Consider the following 21,540-nt stretch of genomic DNA (forward strand, 5'->3'; position numbering starts at 1 on the left):
CTGGAATGTTACCACAAGGTAGCACAACTCATGGATCACACCACATTGCTGAGCACAGCACACACACACACGATTCACACATGCACATACCAGCACTCCCTGCAGAGGCTCATGTGAGCATGTTAGAATGTTTTGGTACTGCTGCTACATGCTGGCAGGTGTGTCCAAGTCTCCATCTAACAATCTATCACTTTCTTAATTTCTCTCCACCAATCAGAGTGGGGAAAATCACCTCAGGAATTCACTAACTTGTTTGTACAGATAGGGAATAACACTTCCAGAGATAAAATATTTGGAAGTATTGAAAAGTATACTGCCTGTCTAAGTTAAACAGCAAGACTAGCCCAGTTTAGCATTATTAGCCTAAAAACAAGCAGACTTGAACATACAAATTCCTTTTGATGTTTGACGTCTTGTTTTGGTTGGTGTCTTCTGGGTGAGTGTGGGGGCTGACCACCAGCAAAGCCTAACTGGACAAACATCATGCTAACCTCATCTGGTTGCCATGACTTTACAGAGCCTCCAGTGTTGAGAAAAAAGGAATTCTGCACAAAGTCAGCTATGTCTTTGCAGGATACTGACTTTATGTAAGAGCCTTGGCCAGTCTTGGCCCGAGGACCACAATACCTGTTCCACCGACATTCCCCAGCTTTGACATCATTACCTGAAACCAAGCGACACATGTATTTCCACCTCCCTACGGGCATGCAAAAGCTGAAACTAACAAAACTAGATGGTTTCACTGGCACTGTAATCTCTGCTCATGGGTTAAATGTGAAATAAGAATTAAAAGGTGTTTAAGCTGCAAGTAGAGTCATGCAGCAGAGCAATACTACGCAGTGCTGCTGGAATGCAGCAGAAGGTAATCTCCTATGAAATACAACAACACTGCCTTATTGCTTGGGCATTAAGGTATAAAAGAATATAGATTGTTACTGGTAGGTACTGTCCCGACATCATAGAGCAACATCTATGTCTTAAGAAAGAAGTTCCATATTTGAAAGACAAATAACACTGCACACGACAAATCCATACAAAGATATTCCATTAACACCTGCTACTCGTTCAAAAGAGAAAAAAGGGGAAACCCTAATTGCAGGTTCTCACCATGTATGGTAAAGGATTGCTGCATGTTTAGTGTAAAAACCAGAAGGTATATTACCTCTCCGAAGGCTCCTCGTCCAATCACCTTGAGGATCTCAAAGTCTTCCTTGTGCAGGCGCATCTGCTTCACTTTGGAAGTGAAGGGTTTAGCTGTAGAGAGAAGGAACATATTAGGTTCAATATAACGGGCCAAAAGTGATGCATAGAGGACCTTAAGCAAAGGAGACGCATATATAGTCAGATCACAGAACAACATAGGGAATGTAGGGCAGAGGAAGCTATGATTGATAGGGAAATATCAAAAACAACCAGGATCGGAAGGATAATAGTGTATGTAATCAAAAAGATCATCTGATGCTCTGTTTTAGCAGTATTTTACATAGGAGGTATTTATTCTGCTAACACCTTCTAGATTGTTTATAAGGAACATGAAATTAGACTTGAGATAAAACAATTAAAAATCTATTGATGAGCAGAGAACATGCTTCAGGATTCTCCGCTCAGCAGGTGATTTACTGATCACTTTATACGGTTAGCAGTTCATCACAGCAGAACATCACAATAAAACCTTGAGTGTTTACGAGGGGAAAAAGGGGCAAACAAGCTAAATCTATCACTTTCAGTAGGAGCAGGAAGTCAGTGCTTTTCATGTTTGCTAACCAATTCCATGAGTTTTGATTGACAATTCTGTTGCCCTGACCTGATGGAAGCTCTGGGCATTTTCTAACAGTAACCCAAAAGGAAGGGGAAATACCCTTGTCCTATGACCTGGGCTTATGGAAAAGTCCTTGTGCTAGTCATGTGGTAACCCACAATATTCCCATAGCACGTGAAAGGCTGCCATGCCATTTTAAATGTTCTTTATTAAATAGTTAGAGACCACCTGGACCACTCCGAGCACATGACCCGGACACAGAGCGGCTGGGTGATAAAGCTAGCTATTGTTACGTCTGCAGTTATGGTTCCTGGTGGAAAGCGGACTCGAACAGAGATTCCATCTATGGCTGACTAAGTCGGCATTTCCCTCAGCTATTGAAACACTTCCTGGTTAACTGATCCCAGCGTGCCATGGCAAACCTAAATTGGCAGCAGGGTCAGCGTACTGGTGACATTGACACTGATTTTCTGATAACAGACCTTTTTATTTTGAAAAGTATACTGCCCGTCTACATGAAGCAGCAAGTGTAGCATTATTAGCAAATTCATTAAGCGGTTTGTTAACTCAAGACAACATCTCCATCATCCACTATACACAACCTTTTTTGTTTTGGTTGATGTTTCCTGGGTGTGTGTGGGAGCTGACCACCAGCAAAGCTAACTGGACAAATATCATGCTAAACTCATCTGGTTGCCGTGACATTACAGAGCCTCCAGTGTTGGGAAAAAGGAAATGATCCCATTGTGAAACAGGGTAATGCCTGCTGAAATAAAACAGTTCACTCGTAGCTCAACCATTTGTACTTTCACACTCCCTCCTGACTCCGCTGACAGCTATGACCACAGTGCAGTGGGGAAGCAGGGGCCAGTGCAGTGTGCCGTGTCCTGGTACACATTAATACAGACCATTTACACGCAGAAATACACAAGAAACAAGGCTAATGCACTGAGTAAGGCTGGGGAACTCTTATTTCATGAATGTTCCTGTAGACCAGTTACAGAGCCAGTAGACCAGAAACATCACTATTCAGTGATTTAGTGTCAGGGAAGTGACCAGGACTACACCACAAATCTGTCAAAACAAACCAGGCTGACAGTAGAGTAGGGCAGTGAGGACATCTTTTTGTAGGCCAACCCTGAAGTTAGAATTGCAAGTGCTCTGTCGACAAAAAATAAAGAGATTTTTCCATAGGATTTTTATAATACTTGGTAAAAAGGTAACACTACGCTATACAATCTATATCTGCGCATCACTACCGTTAAGCTAAAGGTGGCTAATATTGGCCGTGATGACTTTAAGTAGTCTCATCTATTCAGTTGTAAGCAATCGCAATTGTTATGACACATAGAAGCCTTGGACATTTATGAGTGGGGTAGACTTTGAGACAAAAAACCGAAGTGGTAACATGCTAACTCATTTCTGGGTTTTAGGACTCATCCCTTAATCACTTCCTTTGACAAACCACTTCATTGTTTCTTTCTTTTTCAGAACGCTTCCCTTTTTCATACGCAATCTAATAGTGCAGTAGAGTCTAATAGAGAGAAGGCTGAGAAGTCAGTGAAGACTACGGTGCACTGGCTGGCAAAGTACAGTGTCAACTAAAAATGCTCAACTCAAGATATTAAGATGTTGTTACAGTAAGTGCATGTCATATACAAAAAAAAAATGTTTCGTCCCCTATAAGGACAATTCAGTATTGTCTGATTTTATGATCACGTAATGTCTTTGATTCATGACAAAGGGTCCAATGCCAAAGTGGCTGGCAGACAGACTTCTAAGAAACTAGTGAAATTGACCACCAGTTGGCTCAGTGCAGGTTCTCCTGCTGAGCCAATTTGTTTTATCCGAGTATCTGCCAGATCTCTGTATGTTAGCCAGCATTTCTAACCTGACATGTCATGTGTGCCAGGGTACAGGGTAACAACAACTGAAATCCCTTTGGACTCATATTCATTAATGTATCAAAGCCGCGCAATTATGCTTCAGCAGCAAGCGATTAGGTGAGGGTTTAAATATGGCCATCTATGAACATTAAAGAACAATTTAACTTGTCAGGTTAGCTTAAGAGGGAAGAGAAAAAGGGAAAATACTTGTTTTTAATATAATAATGATGATTTATGATGGTTGTCACATGAAGTATATCTTTGAATTCTCATAAAAAGTCATCATAACCCTCAGCGTCATATGCCTTGTGTTTTTTGGGGGGGTTTGAAATGCAACAAAGGGTGGAATAATGTCCAGGGCTGTCATATGGGATGCCCTCTTACCACTGTGCTACTAAGGAGCTCAACTTGCCTGGGGTTTAAGTAAATGCATAAGAGGAGAACATTCAATCAAGTTGTATTTTAAGTGCTGAATTGCTCACAATTTTGTCATGATTGCTTTTTGTATACCCTTAACGCAGTAAAATGTTTCGGTATGATGACAATGTTATGGTAAGGTATCTTTCTTTAACAGCCATATGAACACAGAATCTTAAACTTGCAAAGGGCATTCATTGGCATAAAGTGTTAGATCACATTTGTAGACATATCTTTGGACACTGGATTGTTCCCTGGTAGTTCTGAACTAGACAGCAAGGGGATAAAAAACAAGTATCTGGATCCCTTCTAGTTGAACTGTTACTCATACAGGTAAGAGTAACATGGTTGCAGGTCAAAGAGTAGGGGGATCAGAGCCAGGCTAGCTGAGCGGGAGAAAACACTGATTAGTAGCTGCATGCTGACTCAGGAGCTCCACTAAACCAGCCACATGAGAAATGTCTTTCATCTGGGAGCCAGGAGCCAGCAGGCCCTGTCCACAACAAAGCACAAACTTAGACAGATATGTGCACACATAGTTGGATCTAGATCCTCGCATCTACATCTGACACATCATTGGTAACTATGTTTTCCTCTGGCCTTAGCAGAAATACCACAGACTATATAAATTGCTTATCTGGAGAGGGAAAATCATTGGCTGTAAGACAGACAGCAGGTGGGTTATTGAAGCACACAGCAGCCATTAACCTAGCCATTAGCCTGTCATTTATAAATGGAATTCAATGAGTGTTTTGGAAATACTAGGCCCTGAGTCAGAATGCCGGGTCAACACATAACAAGAACGGCCTGTACTCGCTAAGCTCAGCCACATTTACCTAAGGATCAATGTGTGGAACTTTGATCCTTAAGTAAATGCAGCGCCGAAGGATTCATAACTTCCCTTTTTTACAACAGAGAAGAAGAAATACCGTACAGCAGGGGTGCCCAACCAGTCGATCGCGATCGACCGGAGATTCCCAGTCGATCGCGAGATGTGTCTAAAAATAGAACAACAATATTCTGTTTTATCGTTAATGTCCTATAACATAATCTTCCCATGCCAGAATAATGCACTTGAACGCATCAAAGCTTTGTGATTGGCCGGCTAGACCCCATGTGTCGGGGCGTGGCTGGTGGGCAGTGGGCAGTGCACTATTTCGCTGACGTTGTCCAACTTGTCCGTGTCAACGGGAGTGACAGTCCGCACACATACAAGACCGCAATTATGGCAGAAGCAAAAAAGCCCAAAATATATAATTTCCACTCCGAGTGGGAGGATGATTATTTTTGTATCTATTCCAATTCAAAGTCCATCTGTCTCATCTGCAATGCGAGCGTGGCTTTATCGAAGAAGGGTAATTTAGGAGCGGCATTTCAAAACAGTGCACAAACGCTACGAGACGGAATTCCCTCCTAATTCTGCCCTACGCTCCAAAAGGGGAGGGGCCTGAAAGGACAGCTAAATGCACAGCAGTCCATTTTCACCAGGCCCAACAACAAGAGCAAGGCTGCTACCAGAGCATCTTATACACGATAAGTCACGTTCTTGAGAAACCCAAGTCTTTCAAAGACGGCGAAGTTGTGTTAGAAGCTTTCCTGGAGGCTGCCCACGCTCTTTGTGGGGACAGTAAAAATAACAGAAGCATTTCAACAGGTTTTTGATATAATAAAAACTCAAGTTAGATACCGTTATTAATCAGCTGTAAGTTTTTGTTTGTTTGAACTTATTCATTATAATTATTGTACAAAATGGTATACGAATGCAAACATTCAGATCTGTTCTGTTTAAATTGATTATAGTCTATTATCAATTCAGGTTAAGAAACTAGTGTTGCTTGCATCCTATTTTAAAGGCATTTCTTTGTATAATCTACTAAAATGCAACAAAAAAATGGTTCGATTCTATTAATGTTGTCTTTTTTATTGCACTTTGGCAGCAGATTCCTGTGTAGCTTCAGATCTGAGTTGTCTTATTAGTAAGCGTAATTTATACTTTTGTAGCAACACTATTTTTATATAATGGCAAAGAATGGGTTCAGAGTCTTTTCTTTTTTTCTCTGTGTCATATGTGGCAGCACTGTTCAATGTTTCTTGAAAACATTACCCACTGTAGTGACGTGTGAATAAACTCCAACTCTGTATCAACAACACTGTTGTGTAACTTCAGTTAAATACTTGTATGTGTGTAGATTAGAAAGAGGTAAGATAAAGGATCTGCAGTATTTTATGAAGTATTAATTGTACAAAGGTCAGTTTTATACAAGTAGAAGTGTGTATTTACCTGGTAGTAGGCTGTCAGTAATAGCTACGCCTCTCTATTTGGACTGGTAGATCTCGGCAGACTGGCAACTTTAAAAGTAGCTCTCTGTTCAAAAAAGGTTGGGCACCCCTGCCGTACAGTGTGGTCATGCATTTTACCTCACTGGCAAAACATACAGGTGGGCCAAAACATAGCAACTGTTGCTATGACAAGGTGTGTTAGGAACCCGTGGCAACGCTTGGTAAAGTGACTGTGTAAGCTTTAGCATGACTGCAGCTCTTTGTTTGAATACGAGTTTTGCAATGTGCATGGCGAGAGAGCCAAGATTGGAAAATGATGATATGTCAGTCATGGTGATGTAGCGTAGGCTTTTTGAGCAGTGGTGAAAGTACATTTACTTAAATATCCTACTTAAGTGCAAATTAGAGGTACTTTTGACTTTACTTGAGTATTTTATTTTCTTCGACCTCACGACAATGCACTGTACCAACGGATATAGTTATTATATGTGTACAAATTGGAAGATTTAAAAGAAAAAATAATTTCAGTATGATAGTTTGTAATACATTTAATTTGCCAACATTTTATACAAAAACTAATTTATTTTCATTTTAAATCATTTAAAGATTTTCTATTTATTTTTTTACATTGGGTACTTTTACATTTAATATACTAAAAAGTACTTTTGCTGATAATACTTAATGAAAATGAGCATAATATGTCCCCTTTAAATAAATGTTGCTTTTTGATTAACTGATTAAAGTATCGTATATATAGACTTTGTGTATTTGTACAGTGCGGTATCAGTACTTGTATGCAAGTACAAGATCTGAGTACTTCTGTCATCACTGTGTGTTGGGAAGACATCCATCCGCAGTGCATAGACAGGAAGACAAAAACACAAGTGGATAGATAAAGACACGCGTGCAGCATTCTGTGCAAAATACACATGTTCAGCAGCAGGCCTGAGGATGCAGTGAAACTGGAAAAACACGAGTGACGCCAGCTAATCCACATAGCCAGACTGGTTTAGCCCCAAAATGCTGAGTGCTTATCAGGCCCATCTTGCTCCACACCGACACGAGAAGTCAGAGCCGTATTTGTGTGAAACCTGGTAACTGCAGGCAAGTGTGTTCACTTAGCAGCGGCCCACAAATGATACGCTCCGTACTCAAAACAGGCCTCGGCATGGGGCTCCTCCATGTAATGTCTCCAGGGTGTGTTCATGTGAAATCTGTTTGTCATGGGTGTAGCAAGTATTACTATGTCTGCATGCATTCTGTGTGTCACTACAGTAAACCGTATTTATATTTCTCTATGCCGTTGACATTCTGTTTCATCGTATCCTTTTTATATGAACATGTTCTTCTTACTCCTGAAATGTCCTTGAATCATTTGTGTCTATTGCACTATTGTATTGCACTTTTTAATGTCTTTTACCTTTGTGTTAAGTACAGTGTATATTAGGGCGGAACCTGAGACTTAAAGGGGTTATATTATGCTCATTTTCAGGTCCATATTTGTATTTTCTGTCTCTACTGTGACAGAACAGCAGCCAAGTCTGCTCTGATTGGTTACCTAGCCGGCTCTGTTGTGAAAGGTCAACCTCTTAAAGCTTAAAGATTTTCAGAAAAGGTAAAATCCTAAAGTAACTATTTGAAATATTGCAATACACTGCATGTATGCTGATGATTAAGGGACTGTTGTGGGTGTGTCCATCACGTTCTGTGTTTTAAGTGCAAAATGGCACACCCACTACTTAGGTCAACATCACAACAAAACATACAGTCACCTGACACATACAGTCTGTGTAATACTTTCCCAAAGTCCCAGAGCAGATGTGTGTCACACCCTGCAGAGGTTCAAAGTCCCCACACAGAGCGGGGTTCATAACATGTTACAAGGCTTTCTTCACTAAGAGAACATTGCAGATCTAACTTCAGAATGACTCATGCAAAGGAACCACAGGGCACAAGTAACCTTACATCATGTGCGCATGTTAAGGAGGAATTGTTTGTTTGTGTGGCTACATTACAAGCTCATTTGTACGTGCTACATGAATCATGCATTTCCGAGTATCTACATACCAGTGTATGTTTGCCTTCCCACAATAGTGGGAACAAGTTCGGAGGAAAAGTGACGAGTAGAAAAATGAATAAAGAGGGAGCCACTCTAGGCATTGGACAGGTATAATATGATTTACTTCTGCCTTACATGTTACCTTCTTATGTTTTGTATCTTATTCTATTTAACAGCTTAATGATGTCTCCGGTTAACTTGCACCTTGGTGTCATTGTGACCATTGTCTTGCGCAATTGTATTTCTCTTTCTACTTGCATTACTTTTATTTAGTTCTATATCAAATATATTGTATGTTGCATTGTTGAAGGAACCTTGGACTTGACATTTCCATTGGCAAAATGACCAATCTGACTGATATTGCACAGTTTGACCCAACCTTTTTTAAGAAACCGAAAGAATGGAAAAATTCAAATGAAATGAAAATGAGCTTGTGGGAACCGGGAAGGACGGAGAAAGAAGAGTGTGACTCGGAGAAGGCATCGCATACTTTGGCTGTAGTCAGCAGCTGAGCCAGTTACAGTAAGTGTCCAACCCTTACAGCCGCAACGCACTCAAACCCCATCCCTAATTCCAGAGCGGGACGGAGGGACATCTGGAAGCCATAACGGGGATTATTTACAACCACAGTGAGGTAACGACACAAAAATGCAGCTTGAGAGAGTCTCTTCAGGATATGACATGAGGGAAAAAGAGAAGAGAGGAAGAGACCCGGGCCTGGCCTTTCCTTCCATCGGGCCGCTGGGGGGGGGGCGAACACCTCGTAAGCAGACTGGGAGTTTTCCTACACAGAGTAACCCTTTGCTGAGGAAAAGCTCTGCGTCATATAAAGAGAGCAAATGATAGTCTGGATAACTATGTGTCATAAAGCGCCGCCATGACTATGAGTCGGATATTTGATTCTGTGCCCGATCCGATGAGTCATCATCTGGCATTTAATGATCACAAAATAGTTTTAAGTTAAATAAATGTATCAGCTTGCAATTTCCTGTGAGATCCTGTGGTCAGGCCAGGCTGTAACATTATAGTATGATTCAAAAGGCTTTGATATGGGACGTGTTCAGTGCTAATGTGCATTTGGCTCCTGTATCAGTTTCCTGCTACAAAAAGCTATATTTCTTTCTTAATGACTTGAAAGGTACATCAACTAGTACTGCACAATTCATTGAAAATGTTTCCAAATTGCAAAAATGGAATGTGGATATTCAAATTGCAGTAAGCACCAAATATGGTAGAGGCAAAATATGTAAAAATATATTGGGATGAAGTGGCTTACACAAAGTATTCTACAGACTTAATACAAGCCTTCCTCGTTTGGTATGACCCTCACAAAAAAACACCATAATCATTTGAATATTCTTCTTAACCATAATGTGAATAATGTTTCAAAAAGGATCATTGCCTCCAATACCATGAATCATATAGCAATATCACTCAAAAGTGCAGTACAATAGGTGTTTACTACTCTAAATCCTATTTCATATCAATTAAGTATTCATTTGCTATTGTTTGAACAGAATGCCGCTCTTCCAGACCCATCATGCCATATCTTTAAAAACACAAGGCTTTGGTCCTCGAAATAACAGATGCCTTGTTGCTAAAGTACTTCCTGGTTAAATAAAAGCCAGATAAATACGACTGAATAAATAGCACGCCAAGGTCATCAAAGGGAATCTAAAAGCTGTGTGATTCTGACAACATAGTGCTTAAAAAGGAACGACACTCAGAGCCAGAGGCACTTCAAAAAGCCCTTTAAGCAATTCAATTGCAAGTGGTTTAAAAATACATTTAGTAAATTACCTAAATTACAGATGAAAATAGAACCAGGCCGCTTTATGTCACAGCCAGAGGTTCTCCTGGCAGATGTGAGGATGGAGGCACAACCAACCCCAATAAAAGCTTTTTCCGTGTTGTGCTCTCTCGTATGACACAGCTGTGTGATGCCCAGCGGCACTGACAGCACCCCAACACACATTTGGCCATATATGATGCGTCAACTATGGGGGGGGGGGGTAGACTGCTGAATCTTTAATAAGTGCCGGATATTCATGAAGGGCAAACGGGGAATCACTTACATAGCACATAAACATGCCCCGAAGCATTAAATTGCATTTAATGCTAGGCTGCACACCAGCAACACTAGAATTCCCAATGCTGTCTGCACGCCCACGCCCCCTCCGCTCAACCACAGCCAACCTCAAGTTCCCCTCCATGGCGTTTTCCTTTCACTGCCCCCATCCCTACCATTTCCCTCTGTTTCCATCCCTTCATCTCTTTTCCTCTCGTCTCGTCCCCTTCTCTCACTGGGGGTTTCTCTGTGTGTTCCTCTCTTCTTTACTCAGTCTTTCTTGTACCGTCACACTAATAAGAGAGCAGGAGTGGTCGGAGGCCTTTAACTAAAACAATCTGCGACCCACAGCATTAAACACACAAACAGGATGTTCCCAACATATTGTTAAGCACAAACACCAAAGAAAAGGAGGGGAGGCAGTGCTTGACAAAGCAATAGGTTTAGATCTTGTGTGTGTTGCAGTGCTGCAGTGAGCATACACCCGGGACAGCAACGTGAGAAAAAAGGGGCGGGGCTACATCACTTTCTGCTGCCTGTACAAGAAGTATTCTCAGGACTTCAAAGAAATCCCCAAGCTCGTACATGGACCTGTTCAACCCTCATCGCAAACAAGTGGATTTACACAATTGTGTGTCAACACAGCTTCCCGATAGCATCTGCAGATAAAGAGAATATGAAAGGAACCTGCCAGGCTTCCTTCAGTCTGGCCCTCTGCAGGTGGCAGGAGCACCAGGTGCTGCTTTGTTCCTCTGCTGGGTATTGATAGGATCAACGAGGGCCGTGATAAGACTGACAGATGTCAAGTAAAGGCTTGTGACGCATCACTAAAATCACAAATAATGCAGATTATATAGATATGTATGCAAACTAAATCACAGATTCTATTATAATCTTTATTACATTTAGAAATAATGTGCGTCTGAGTGTTAAGAAGCATGTGTTGATGTGTCTATAACTCCATACATTTTCTTCTCTGAATGTCTTGAGAGAAGTATATACTAATGTTGCAAAATGGACAAATCCAAACTGTATGAGAATGGACCAGTGCAATATCAAAATGAGAGTAAGGGCATTATTTGGTGAAGGCAAATGATGGAAGAAAAAACATTTCAGAATGTGTTGTGGTGCTGCAGAGATGTCCCGGCTTACAAATCTATTGTAGAAACTTAATCAAATATTATTGTTTTGTACAAATACTTATAAAGAAATGTAAAACAGAGAAAAATCACACCCTGATCATTTTAATATTTTTGTTCAATAAAAAATATAAATAAATGTTTAAAAATTCCCCTAATATAGCATATTCATAACATAATTGCAAAATTAGTCAATAAAATCTCTTGTTGTTTTTTCAAAATCGTGCAGCCATAGTAACCTTTTTTTCACAATTATACGAGAAGAAATGTTCTGTCTTGCATTGCAACAAGCTAAATAATTGAGAATTGTAGCTAGCATCAGTGCAGATGGATAACCATATGCACTGTACCAGTCCAGTGCCAAAAAGTACTACAAATTACATTTGAAAAGTTGGCACTCAGTGTAAAACCTAGATAACTGCTAATGGAGAGACACATTCAAATGTATTACTTGTGATTACAATCCTGATTGGAATATCCAGTCAAATGTATTATACGAGACTCCATCTCCACTTTGGAAGGAGCTGCTCTGGCGGTGGCCATCAGGGAAACAGCCTCTGACAGCTGTATGAATATCCTGCCTTTACTGCCATCAGAAACACTTGTTGCTGCATCCCAAGAACAAATGACTTCATGGCAGCTTCTGAGCGCCCTCACAGCCAGAACCCTGGACGGAAAACGCTACAGGGTGGTCACTGGTCACAAGAGCCAGAGCTAGGAATACCGGGCATGTGCTGTGGGAATGTTCAGCAACCCAGACAATATTTTCCAATCCCGAGTGTGTAAAACTCCAAGTTGGCACTCTGACTCATGCAAGAATGTAGCCGTTCTATGGCACCTCGTCAACTTCAGGCAGCACCTTATACATTTCAAGATCAAGTCAAATTAAAGTCACCAATCACTTAAACAAAAGTCAGACTTTACTGCCGGCCGTGTTCCAGCACCAACATGTCACGACATCCTGACAGATATTACAGCACAACTTTCCTACTGCCTTTTCTGGGCTCATCCTTTCTCTCTTTTGTTCCCCCCCCCCCCCCCTCTGGATGTCAGCACTGGTGGAAAATGAAGGGGGGGTTGTTGTTGCTATGCTACAGCCCTCTGCGGCTCGACTGGTACAGCCCAGCACTGACATTGCACCATTTAAGGGTTTGATTCCCATTGGGACCACCCATACTATAAATGGATCCACCCAACTGAATGAAAGCATCCACTCGGTATTTGTTTAGACCTTTAAAGCAAATGCGAAGTGGATAACAATAATATGGATATTTAGATGGATCTGGCATTGATTGAAAGGGTCTAGAGTAAAAACAGAGGGGGGAGATAAAAGGAGGAAGAGGAAGAGGGGACAACAGAACAGAAGGGACGGAGTGGGAGCAAGTGGAGCCTTGCAGTTTTTCAGGTTGATATGTGAAGCTCATTAGCTAGCCAACATGTATCTAGCAAATGTTTAGCAAAATATTAGAAGTGAGGCGACTAGACTAACGTTAGGTCTACTGTAAGAGCCTCACTTTTAATAGTTTGCAAAACACTAGCTAGCACTAGTGTTTTGAAGTTGCTAGCAGCTTATTGGGATTGTATGCTAGATAGACAGGCATTGTTTTGAAATAATAAATTAAGCATTATTGTTAGTTAAGCATGTCAGCCTGCAGCCCCACTTCTTGTCTCTCTAACTCATTGTAGATGACTGCACTAAAGAAAAGGGCACAGAGAGGAAACCAGTTGTAAGATGTTTAAAAGTTCATAAAACATAATATATGCTTAAATGCGTTTCAAAGAAGTTGTGTTGAGTTGTGTTGGAGTTTGTGTTATTCTACATTTTGACACCAAGATTTTCTGATTTTACTGCAAATGTATATCGGTTCCAAATATCGGTTATCGGTCTCCTTGATTACTAATGATCGGTATCGGTCTTGAAAAAGCCATATCGGTCGATCCCTAATACAAATATTACAAGGCAATTTCCAGGGCTGAAATAATAATTCAACCGCATAACGATGAAAGGAAATAAGAAGGACGTTTCTAAATGTTATGGACCCCTACTATATATTTCTAACATACACTTTAGGGACCAATTATTTCTGGGTTCATAGTGCTGGCACGTAGACTCAAATGGAAGAGAAAAGGTAGAAAACCCAAAGGCAGAGAAGGAGGAAAGACGTAGGAAGAGAAATGTGAAGAAATGAGGAGCAAAGACAGGAGAGAAAATAACAGATCAGGGAGGGGAGGAAAGAGAGATGTTTCAGAAAACACTGAGATGTCCGTGACAGGAAAACGACACTGTGAACAAAGTAAAGTATCACACGCTCACTCCCGCCCCCAGTGCTGTCACTGAAGGAAAGAACCAGAGCCCTTTACAGATGACCCAGGTTGTTTCTATTCAGCGATAAGATGTGTGCTGCTGCGGGCTCCCTGTGGCCATATGTGTCATGATGGAGGTAACCCAAGATCACTTTCATTCTCTGGAAACCTGCCCAGCTGGGTGTGCTCATGATGGTGGCGAAAGGAAGGACCTGGAGCTATGGCTAACATGGAGGAGACATTTTTGTGTTAGATACTTAAATGACCATCGTATTGTAAAGAAAAATAACATCAATGCGGTTGTGCGGTTATTTATTTTTTTAATTAAATTTGCAATAACATCTCATTTATCCACAGAGTATGAATGAATGATTTGACTATAAAAGGCAAGGGGAAGTACAGGTAGTCCAGGTGGGAACGAGAATACAAATAAGTATTTGAAATAAAAATGGAAGACATCGTTCCTAGTCACCTATTTATGAATAAAAAATAAAACTAAAGGAAATGTCATCACAGCTGAATGAAATTAAATTGAACATGCCCTGGTTCAAAATGTATGTAACATTAAATGGCATCTGTGAAATGTTTGCATTAGATCATGAACTGTCTGGAGTCATGTGAGAGACAAAGACACGAAAACGACAGGGAAATGTAGAAATATGTGTTTGAAATGGTAATGACCTAAATCAAGCTCTTCCTCTTTGGTGCAAAACTCAAATCCAAAAATCCTGTGTCAGAAAGCAAAACTGAAAATCTTAACCAATCATCTGCATTTCATTTAACCCAGAATAACAAAATGACTCCCGTCTAATACAACATTGTTCACTATTCCAATGCAGGTGGTGGCCTATGTCACAACAAAATAATGAGCAGGCTGTAAAGTACAGGCACGTACATCTGGAGAAAACCTTTCAATTACCATTTTCTGGTCCCAAAATAAACAGAGAGGACCATCAATTCCCCCTTTGCTACACTTTCTAGGCCGCAACCAGTCCCTGTTGCTGCAACAACAAAAAAGACTAGCTTGGTTACTAATTATAACCTGCAGAAAAAAAGGTGTCAGTGCTGGGACTTGTAACTAAAAGCATCCTGAAAATATACATGTTGTGGAAACAGCTGGGCGTGCTAGGACAGGCCTCTCCTTTGGAGCGGGAGAAAGCTACAAATGGGACCACTCCAAAAATGAATTCGATTTCAAAGGGAAGGCACAGTGGTAGTGCTTCATTACCTTTAGACAGACGAGATCACGTTTAGACCCCGTCCACACCGAGACGAAACGGGTTGCATCTGCTACAGTTCTCTATCGTATAGAAGACGGTTCGTCCACACGAGGCCGACACGGAAACACAGATAACGATAACGTCTCCCAAGGTGGGTAGATCTGCGGACGAAACGCTCTGGGGGGCCAAACTGCTCCGTGTGTATGTATGCCCTATACGATCATTTCCTGATAACGATGAAGCCATAGCCCCGCCTCTCCCCACCTCTGCTGCTCACATGGAGAACTACATGAACTACATGTTGCTAAATCCACCGTGGACAATAAACAGAAGGGCAACCGGGCAACCATGCTCGGGGGGTCTTATTCGCTGCTTTTGGTGTATTTTGTGGCGGAAGTACAGCGCCACTTACAGGCCCGGCATATGTACTACAGCGTTTCCAGTGGGTACGTTTCTTGAGCCGATTCCGTGTGGACGGAAGACTTTTTTGATATCGACATCGGTTCGTTTTCATTTTCGTTTCCGTGTGGACGGGGCCTTAGGCAGGGACTGGGTCTTTTTCATGTTATGAAGGAACAACTACTAGTAAAAACGGGCTAATAATCTTCTAAAAGCACACAAACAACTCTCAGAACCAAGCTCAATATTGGTATCCATTCATAAATCGATGTGTCCCCATTTTAAATTTCATTCAATTAACTGACTGCCCAATTAAATGGTCCATCCAAGGGTTAACCGTGCAGGGAAACCTCAAGCCTTATCCATTTAAGACTTATCCATGAGCTCAAGTGTAAGCTGGGAGAACAAACAGCGGCCGTGCAGTAGCAGGCGGACACCTAGATAGCGGTTACGAGACTAATGACCTCACTGATAAGAAGATTGAGTCAGCGTGGGAGGCTACCGCGAAACAGCGCTTGTTTTGATGAGGCCTTGAGACATGTAGGTGATGGCTCAGACCGACGCTCTCAACAGGCTGATAAACACCAGGCCGCACTTTGTCTGATTCAACAGTGGTGGCTGGACATGATGTAGAAGAGCACCAAGGAGCAGTACTGGTACTGTGGGGGAAACTTCTGAAGCAATTGGAGTCAGGACTCAGAGAGACACAAGGAGAGCTGGAGCTTTGAAGGCAAACACTGACGGTTTATTTGGAGCTTCGGCCGGAGAATTCACAAGACATGTCACGGGCCACGAGTTGACCACACGGTTGAGATGCCACAATCAATTCTGAAGAACTCTACCCCAGAGACCCATGTATTTAGCTAGTTCTCAGAGAATAATCAACATTGTGCAATAGATAGACTAAACAGCTGAGGGACACTGAATCACATTTGTTGTCGCTTATGGCTCGGGGTCATCTACACCCCGAAAAAGGATGTGTTCCAGGTGTCCCACAACAATAACTATCTCTGACAGAGAGTTGCCCGGTCATAAACTGGCAACATCAACAAAATGCTAGGGCAGCCCCTCCTTATGGGAGATAACAGCTGCTCAAGGTTGGTCAGCTGCGTCAGAGGGCGAAGGAGGACATGCAGGGCAAATTATTCCCTAACAGGTACCACACGTACTTAGCATCTACACCTGTGACATAGGTCATATCACCTCCAAAACCATATTCATCTTTATTGCTGGACCTTTACTTTGGCAGTAAATATTATGTTCATGAAGGACCCCATCACTCATAACATGACTGACAGAGGTGGAAAGTAACTAAGTACATTTATTCTACTTATTTTACTTAAGTAACATTTTGAAATACATGTACTTTACTTGAGCATTTCCGTTTTATGCCATTTTATACTTCTCCTACACTACCTTTAAAAAAGGGGAACAACGTCATTTTACTCCACTATATTTATAAAACAGCATTAGCTTCTTTTATCAAAATGCATTTCTAAAAATTAAACTAGTGGATTAGTACTTTAACTCATTTAAATGTAAATATTTTACAAAAAGTCAATCATAATAACTTTGTTTGTGTACAACAGGAAATGCTACTTGATGCAACATTACCATTTAGAAATGTCTCATAAAGAAGTATAATTGTATGCACACAAAGGCAATTGTCTGCACAACGAATACTTTTACTTCTTATGCTTTGAGTACATTTAGCTGATAATACTTTTGTACTTTTACGTGAGTAAGATTTTAAAAGGCAGGACTTTGACTTGTAATGCCATTTTTGACGATAATGTATTGGTACTTTTACTCAAGCAAAGCATCTGAATACTTCTTCCTCCTCTTCTGATGAATATGTTTTTAGGGGCCCTGAGGTTAATCCTCCACACACAGAAATGGATACTTGGTCTGCACAAAAATTACATAGGTAAGACCCCCCCCCCCCCCCAAAAAAATCTAGAATGATCAACAATAGAGAAAGAACCTCAATTCAGATCTGGAAAAATGACAGAATATTCATTTTATTGACCGATCGCTAAGCCCTTACTCCAAACAGTGATGGTGCATCATAGCTTAGCAACTGTAACTAAGCAAAGCATGCCAAGCATTGGATTTCTCCACATGATGAAGTGGTATGTATGGGGCTGTAGTAAAAAGTGACACATGGCATCTAAATAGTTTGGAGTATGTTTGGAAATGCATAAGGAATGGATTAACCAGTGTGTTGGTCTGCTCTTACAAAAGCTGCAATGATAACATGCCTAGCTTTATAGCTAACTACCTGCACTATTGATGCCAGCATAGGGTTACTTCCAAAGCTAAATAGCATATCATTAACTTACAGCACTTTGGAGGGTTACGTAAAAAAGTCCCCTTCAAGACTGGGATATCCACCTTGTCTTGATGATTAAGTTCAAAAACATTTTCGCTAATAATACCAGTGTTGTGCTCCCTCTCTCTGTTTCTTATCCTATATCTAATAGAACTGCTCGGGTCTTGATAGATTGAGTGGGGAAGTTCATGAGATCTTTCTAGAGGGTTATCAAGAATAACTTTTATCCAATGACCTTTTCCCTCTCTGTCTGTGTCTGTGTATTCTCTTGTTCCGATTAACCCAGCCAAATCTTTTTTCTTGTTTTGTATCTATATCTACGCCGGGATCCGGAGTCGAGGCTGATCCTCTTGCTGTAGTCCTGTGTCTTGGATCCTCTATCCTGAGTTCTGGATTAAGTCGTGGACTTCGGGTCGTGGCTGAACCTGTCTCTGTGGTCCTGCCTTGGGTCTCGTCATGCTGCTTCCCTGATGGCTTCCTCAGGATTGTAACTGACATCCTCGTGGATTCATCTTCTTATTACAGACACATGCATTTCCTAACATTCGGTCTATATGCTGTAAAATGTATTATCTCTTTGATTTACACACGGCATCTATTGCACGTCTGTCCGTCCTGGGAGAGGGATCCCTCCTCTGTTGCTCTCCCTGAGGTTTTCTCCCATGTTTTCCCCTTAAACTGTGGGTTTTTCTCTGGAAGTTTTTCCTTGTACGATGTGAGGGTCTAAGGACAGAGGGTGTCGTTTTTCTCATACTGATATTCTGAACAATCTGTGCTGTTGTATTTGCTGTAAAGTGTCTCTACTGTAGGCTATTTTTATTATATGTACAGCACTTTGGCTCGACCAAAAATCGTTTATAAATGTGCTATATAAATAAAACTTGATTTGATTTTGATTTGAATAAAGTTAAAGTGAAAATAATTAATCTTACGATTAATTGCATATGTATGACCCTTTTACAGGGATTTCATTTCAAAAGAAGTAAACTTGTGGTTTGTTCAAGAATTGACTTCAAGAAAATATGCCATTAAGGATCTCTTTTTTTCCAAATGTACAAAAAAAGCTTGACATGCATAGCAAAAGTGGGGTTGGAGTTAAGCTGCAAAATGTACACTTAATTATCCAACAACACTAACAGAGAAAACCTTAATTGCATTTATTACCACTCTTTTTGTATGCTTTGGGCGATTCAAAGTCAAACTAATAAGATCCCCTGCTACTCGCCTACCTTGGGAATATCATTATAATAATACATGGAAATGCCTCATTTCTGGTATTTCCTTATCGGAAGAGGATTAAGTCTGAGGAGGAAACAGATTTGCACAAATAAGGCATTTTGAAAAGAATGGGAACCCAACAAGGCAATTATGGAAAGGCAAGGCATCTAGCTACAGGGGCTAAAGCATTTACTTAATATCAGTTAATGAATGTCTATTGGACAGAACAACCTATCATGGTTAACCCTTGGTCCAGCATTACCCATTTTGAAGTATGAGTCAATTTTACAGTTTGTGAATGAATGGTATCCATGCTATTAGTAAGAAACAGGTCTGCTACATATGTGTTTGTTTGCTTCCATAATTAACACACATTTATTTCGTTTCAAATGGAAATTAGGCTTTGATTAACTGATTTCCCAATAAATACCCTTCGTACAAACTTCTGTGAAACATGAGTAATCAATTAACAGGAAGTGAGAAATACGTTCAGTGACTGTGGCCCTGATTAGTCTTATTTCAAATGCCTAAGGGCAGAAATATTGGATTAGGCGCTGATGGAATTTAGTCATCAGAAGCATGTCAAATTGTTGTGTCTGTATCATGACCTTCAGTCCAGGGAGGAAACAGTGTGAGGCAGCCCTCTATATATAGAGGTGAATAATGATGACGACTCAGTGGAAGACAATTGAGATGACAATCGCAGCCACCACAGGACTTCCCCCACCAGAGACATCTCGGGAGAGGATTGTGGGGTGTGGGCTAGTCAGACCGCATCAAATTCACTGAAATGTTTTTTCAAAAACACCCACTTATAGAGATTTAGCACTCATTCAGTTGTGCATATGACCAGTTAGTCAGTCACAAACTCACTCACACAAAACCACTTCAAACCCCAACACCACAAAGCCGCTAAATCGCTGTTAGAATGTCACAACGCCAAGGGGAAAAGATGCTTGTGAGTGAATGTGTAAACAGATAGTCAGGCGATGAGAATATACCCAGACAACACCGTGATTCAGACCCCGGCTGAAGAAACGAGGGACAATCAGATTAGTTGCATGTGAGAACAACTGGCGTGAATGACCGCCATTCAGGTGGAAGACGGATGTATGGTGCTGACAAGCTGCTCGCCCATCGGATATTATTTGAGTCACACGTCTCCACTATAAAAGACAGGGAGGATGGAACAGTGAGTACAAGAGACATGCAGCGGTGTGGATATATAGATGGGTCTTAAAATAGATCAGGTCACCGTCAAATTCGCCACCGCACCACGAGTCAAGGTCGCCGCTCTATCAGTGTCCGCTGTTGTAAGCAGCTCTGAGGCAGAGGAACAAAGAGTACAACGGAGACATGAACTGACTGCCAATGATCTCTCCTTCAGTAAATCTAAGAACAACACTGTGGGATTCTTTAATCCATTTCAACTATTTGAAATCAGTCCCCCGTCTCTCAATCTCTCACACACTCTTTGCCTCATTTCTCACATCTCATTATCTAGTTAGGCCAGCACTTATGTCGCATTTCCAATGTATGGTATGCTTAAAAGTCCACTTTTTTTTGGTTGTTTACTAGCAAAAGTTGTAAAAAGTACCTGGTACTTGTTTTGGTCCCACCAAGGTTCCAAGCTAGAAAAGCTAATACTAAAAGTTAGATTTAAAACACATCAGACCACTGATTGGTCAGAGAGATTTGTCACAAGGGCAACACAGGACATCCTGCCCAATTTGAAATAGCCAAGCACACTTCAATAGCGGCAAAGATAATGTATTCACTCAGTACACAGAAAAAGGCAGCTTGCAAAACGTTGCCGGAGACTTGGGTGTACAATTGACGACATGAAGAGTTCTTCTGTTTACGCTGGTGATGCTACACAGATCATCTAAAAATCCCACTTACATATCGGGGTAATGGCTGCAGTAGAAAAACTAAAAACGGGTCAAAACACCTGATGTGCGAGTGGTGTTGAGCAGAGTCCCACCATGCAGTGGAAACATGGCATAAGAACCCAGACCAGCTGACCTGCTCACACTGTAGCACTAAAAATAACTTGATCCACTCCGTTTCATTCCAAAAGACCAGCGCCTGTGAGGTGTTTTGAATAACAATGGCTGTCCTCGCCAGTACTAATGTTGCATGCAGAGAAGCTCGCCATTATATCACTGATATATTATTATAGGCGATTATATTTGCCTAATTATGGATATGAGTTTTACTCTGGGCTTACGTCAGCAAAATAATCGTATACAAATGCATCTCGTTATGCACCGATGGTAATTCATTTTTATTATATGATCTAAAACTGCATCAGGGCATCACTACAAATTAGTCATGGGGACAAATGCCGTGCTTGCCTACATTTTCCAAGAGAACTGAGATGTAAAAGAGCATGCTTGTGTAACCTGTAGTTTGCTGCAGCATTGTTCTGATCGAACAGTCTTGCCAAGCAGCTCATT

General features: G+C 41.1%; 1 protein-coding gene across 5 annotated transcripts in view; it reads right to left on the reverse strand.

Annotated features, from left to right (window-relative positions):
• Positions 1 to 21,540, reverse strand: part of cdc42bpab (CDC42 binding protein kinase alpha (DMPK-like) b) — an 89,335-nt gene that overhangs the window by 51,024 nt on the left and 16,771 nt on the right. For all 5 annotated transcript variants that reach the window (XM_034228567.1, XM_034228566.1, XM_034228568.1 and 2 more), the window contains exon 2: positions 1,163 to 1,254. In XM_034228567.1, the coding sequence (XP_034084458.1) occupies positions 1,163 to 1,254 (92 nt within the window). The remainder of the gene's footprint in view (positions 1 to 1,162; positions 1,255 to 21,540) is intronic.

This window comes from Gymnodraco acuticeps, unplaced genomic scaffold (genome assembly GCF_902827175.1).
Source record: "Gymnodraco acuticeps unplaced genomic scaffold, fGymAcu1.1, whole genome shotgun sequence".
Classification (NCBI taxonomy): Eukaryota; Metazoa; Chordata; class Actinopteri; order Perciformes; family Bathydraconidae; genus Gymnodraco; species Gymnodraco acuticeps.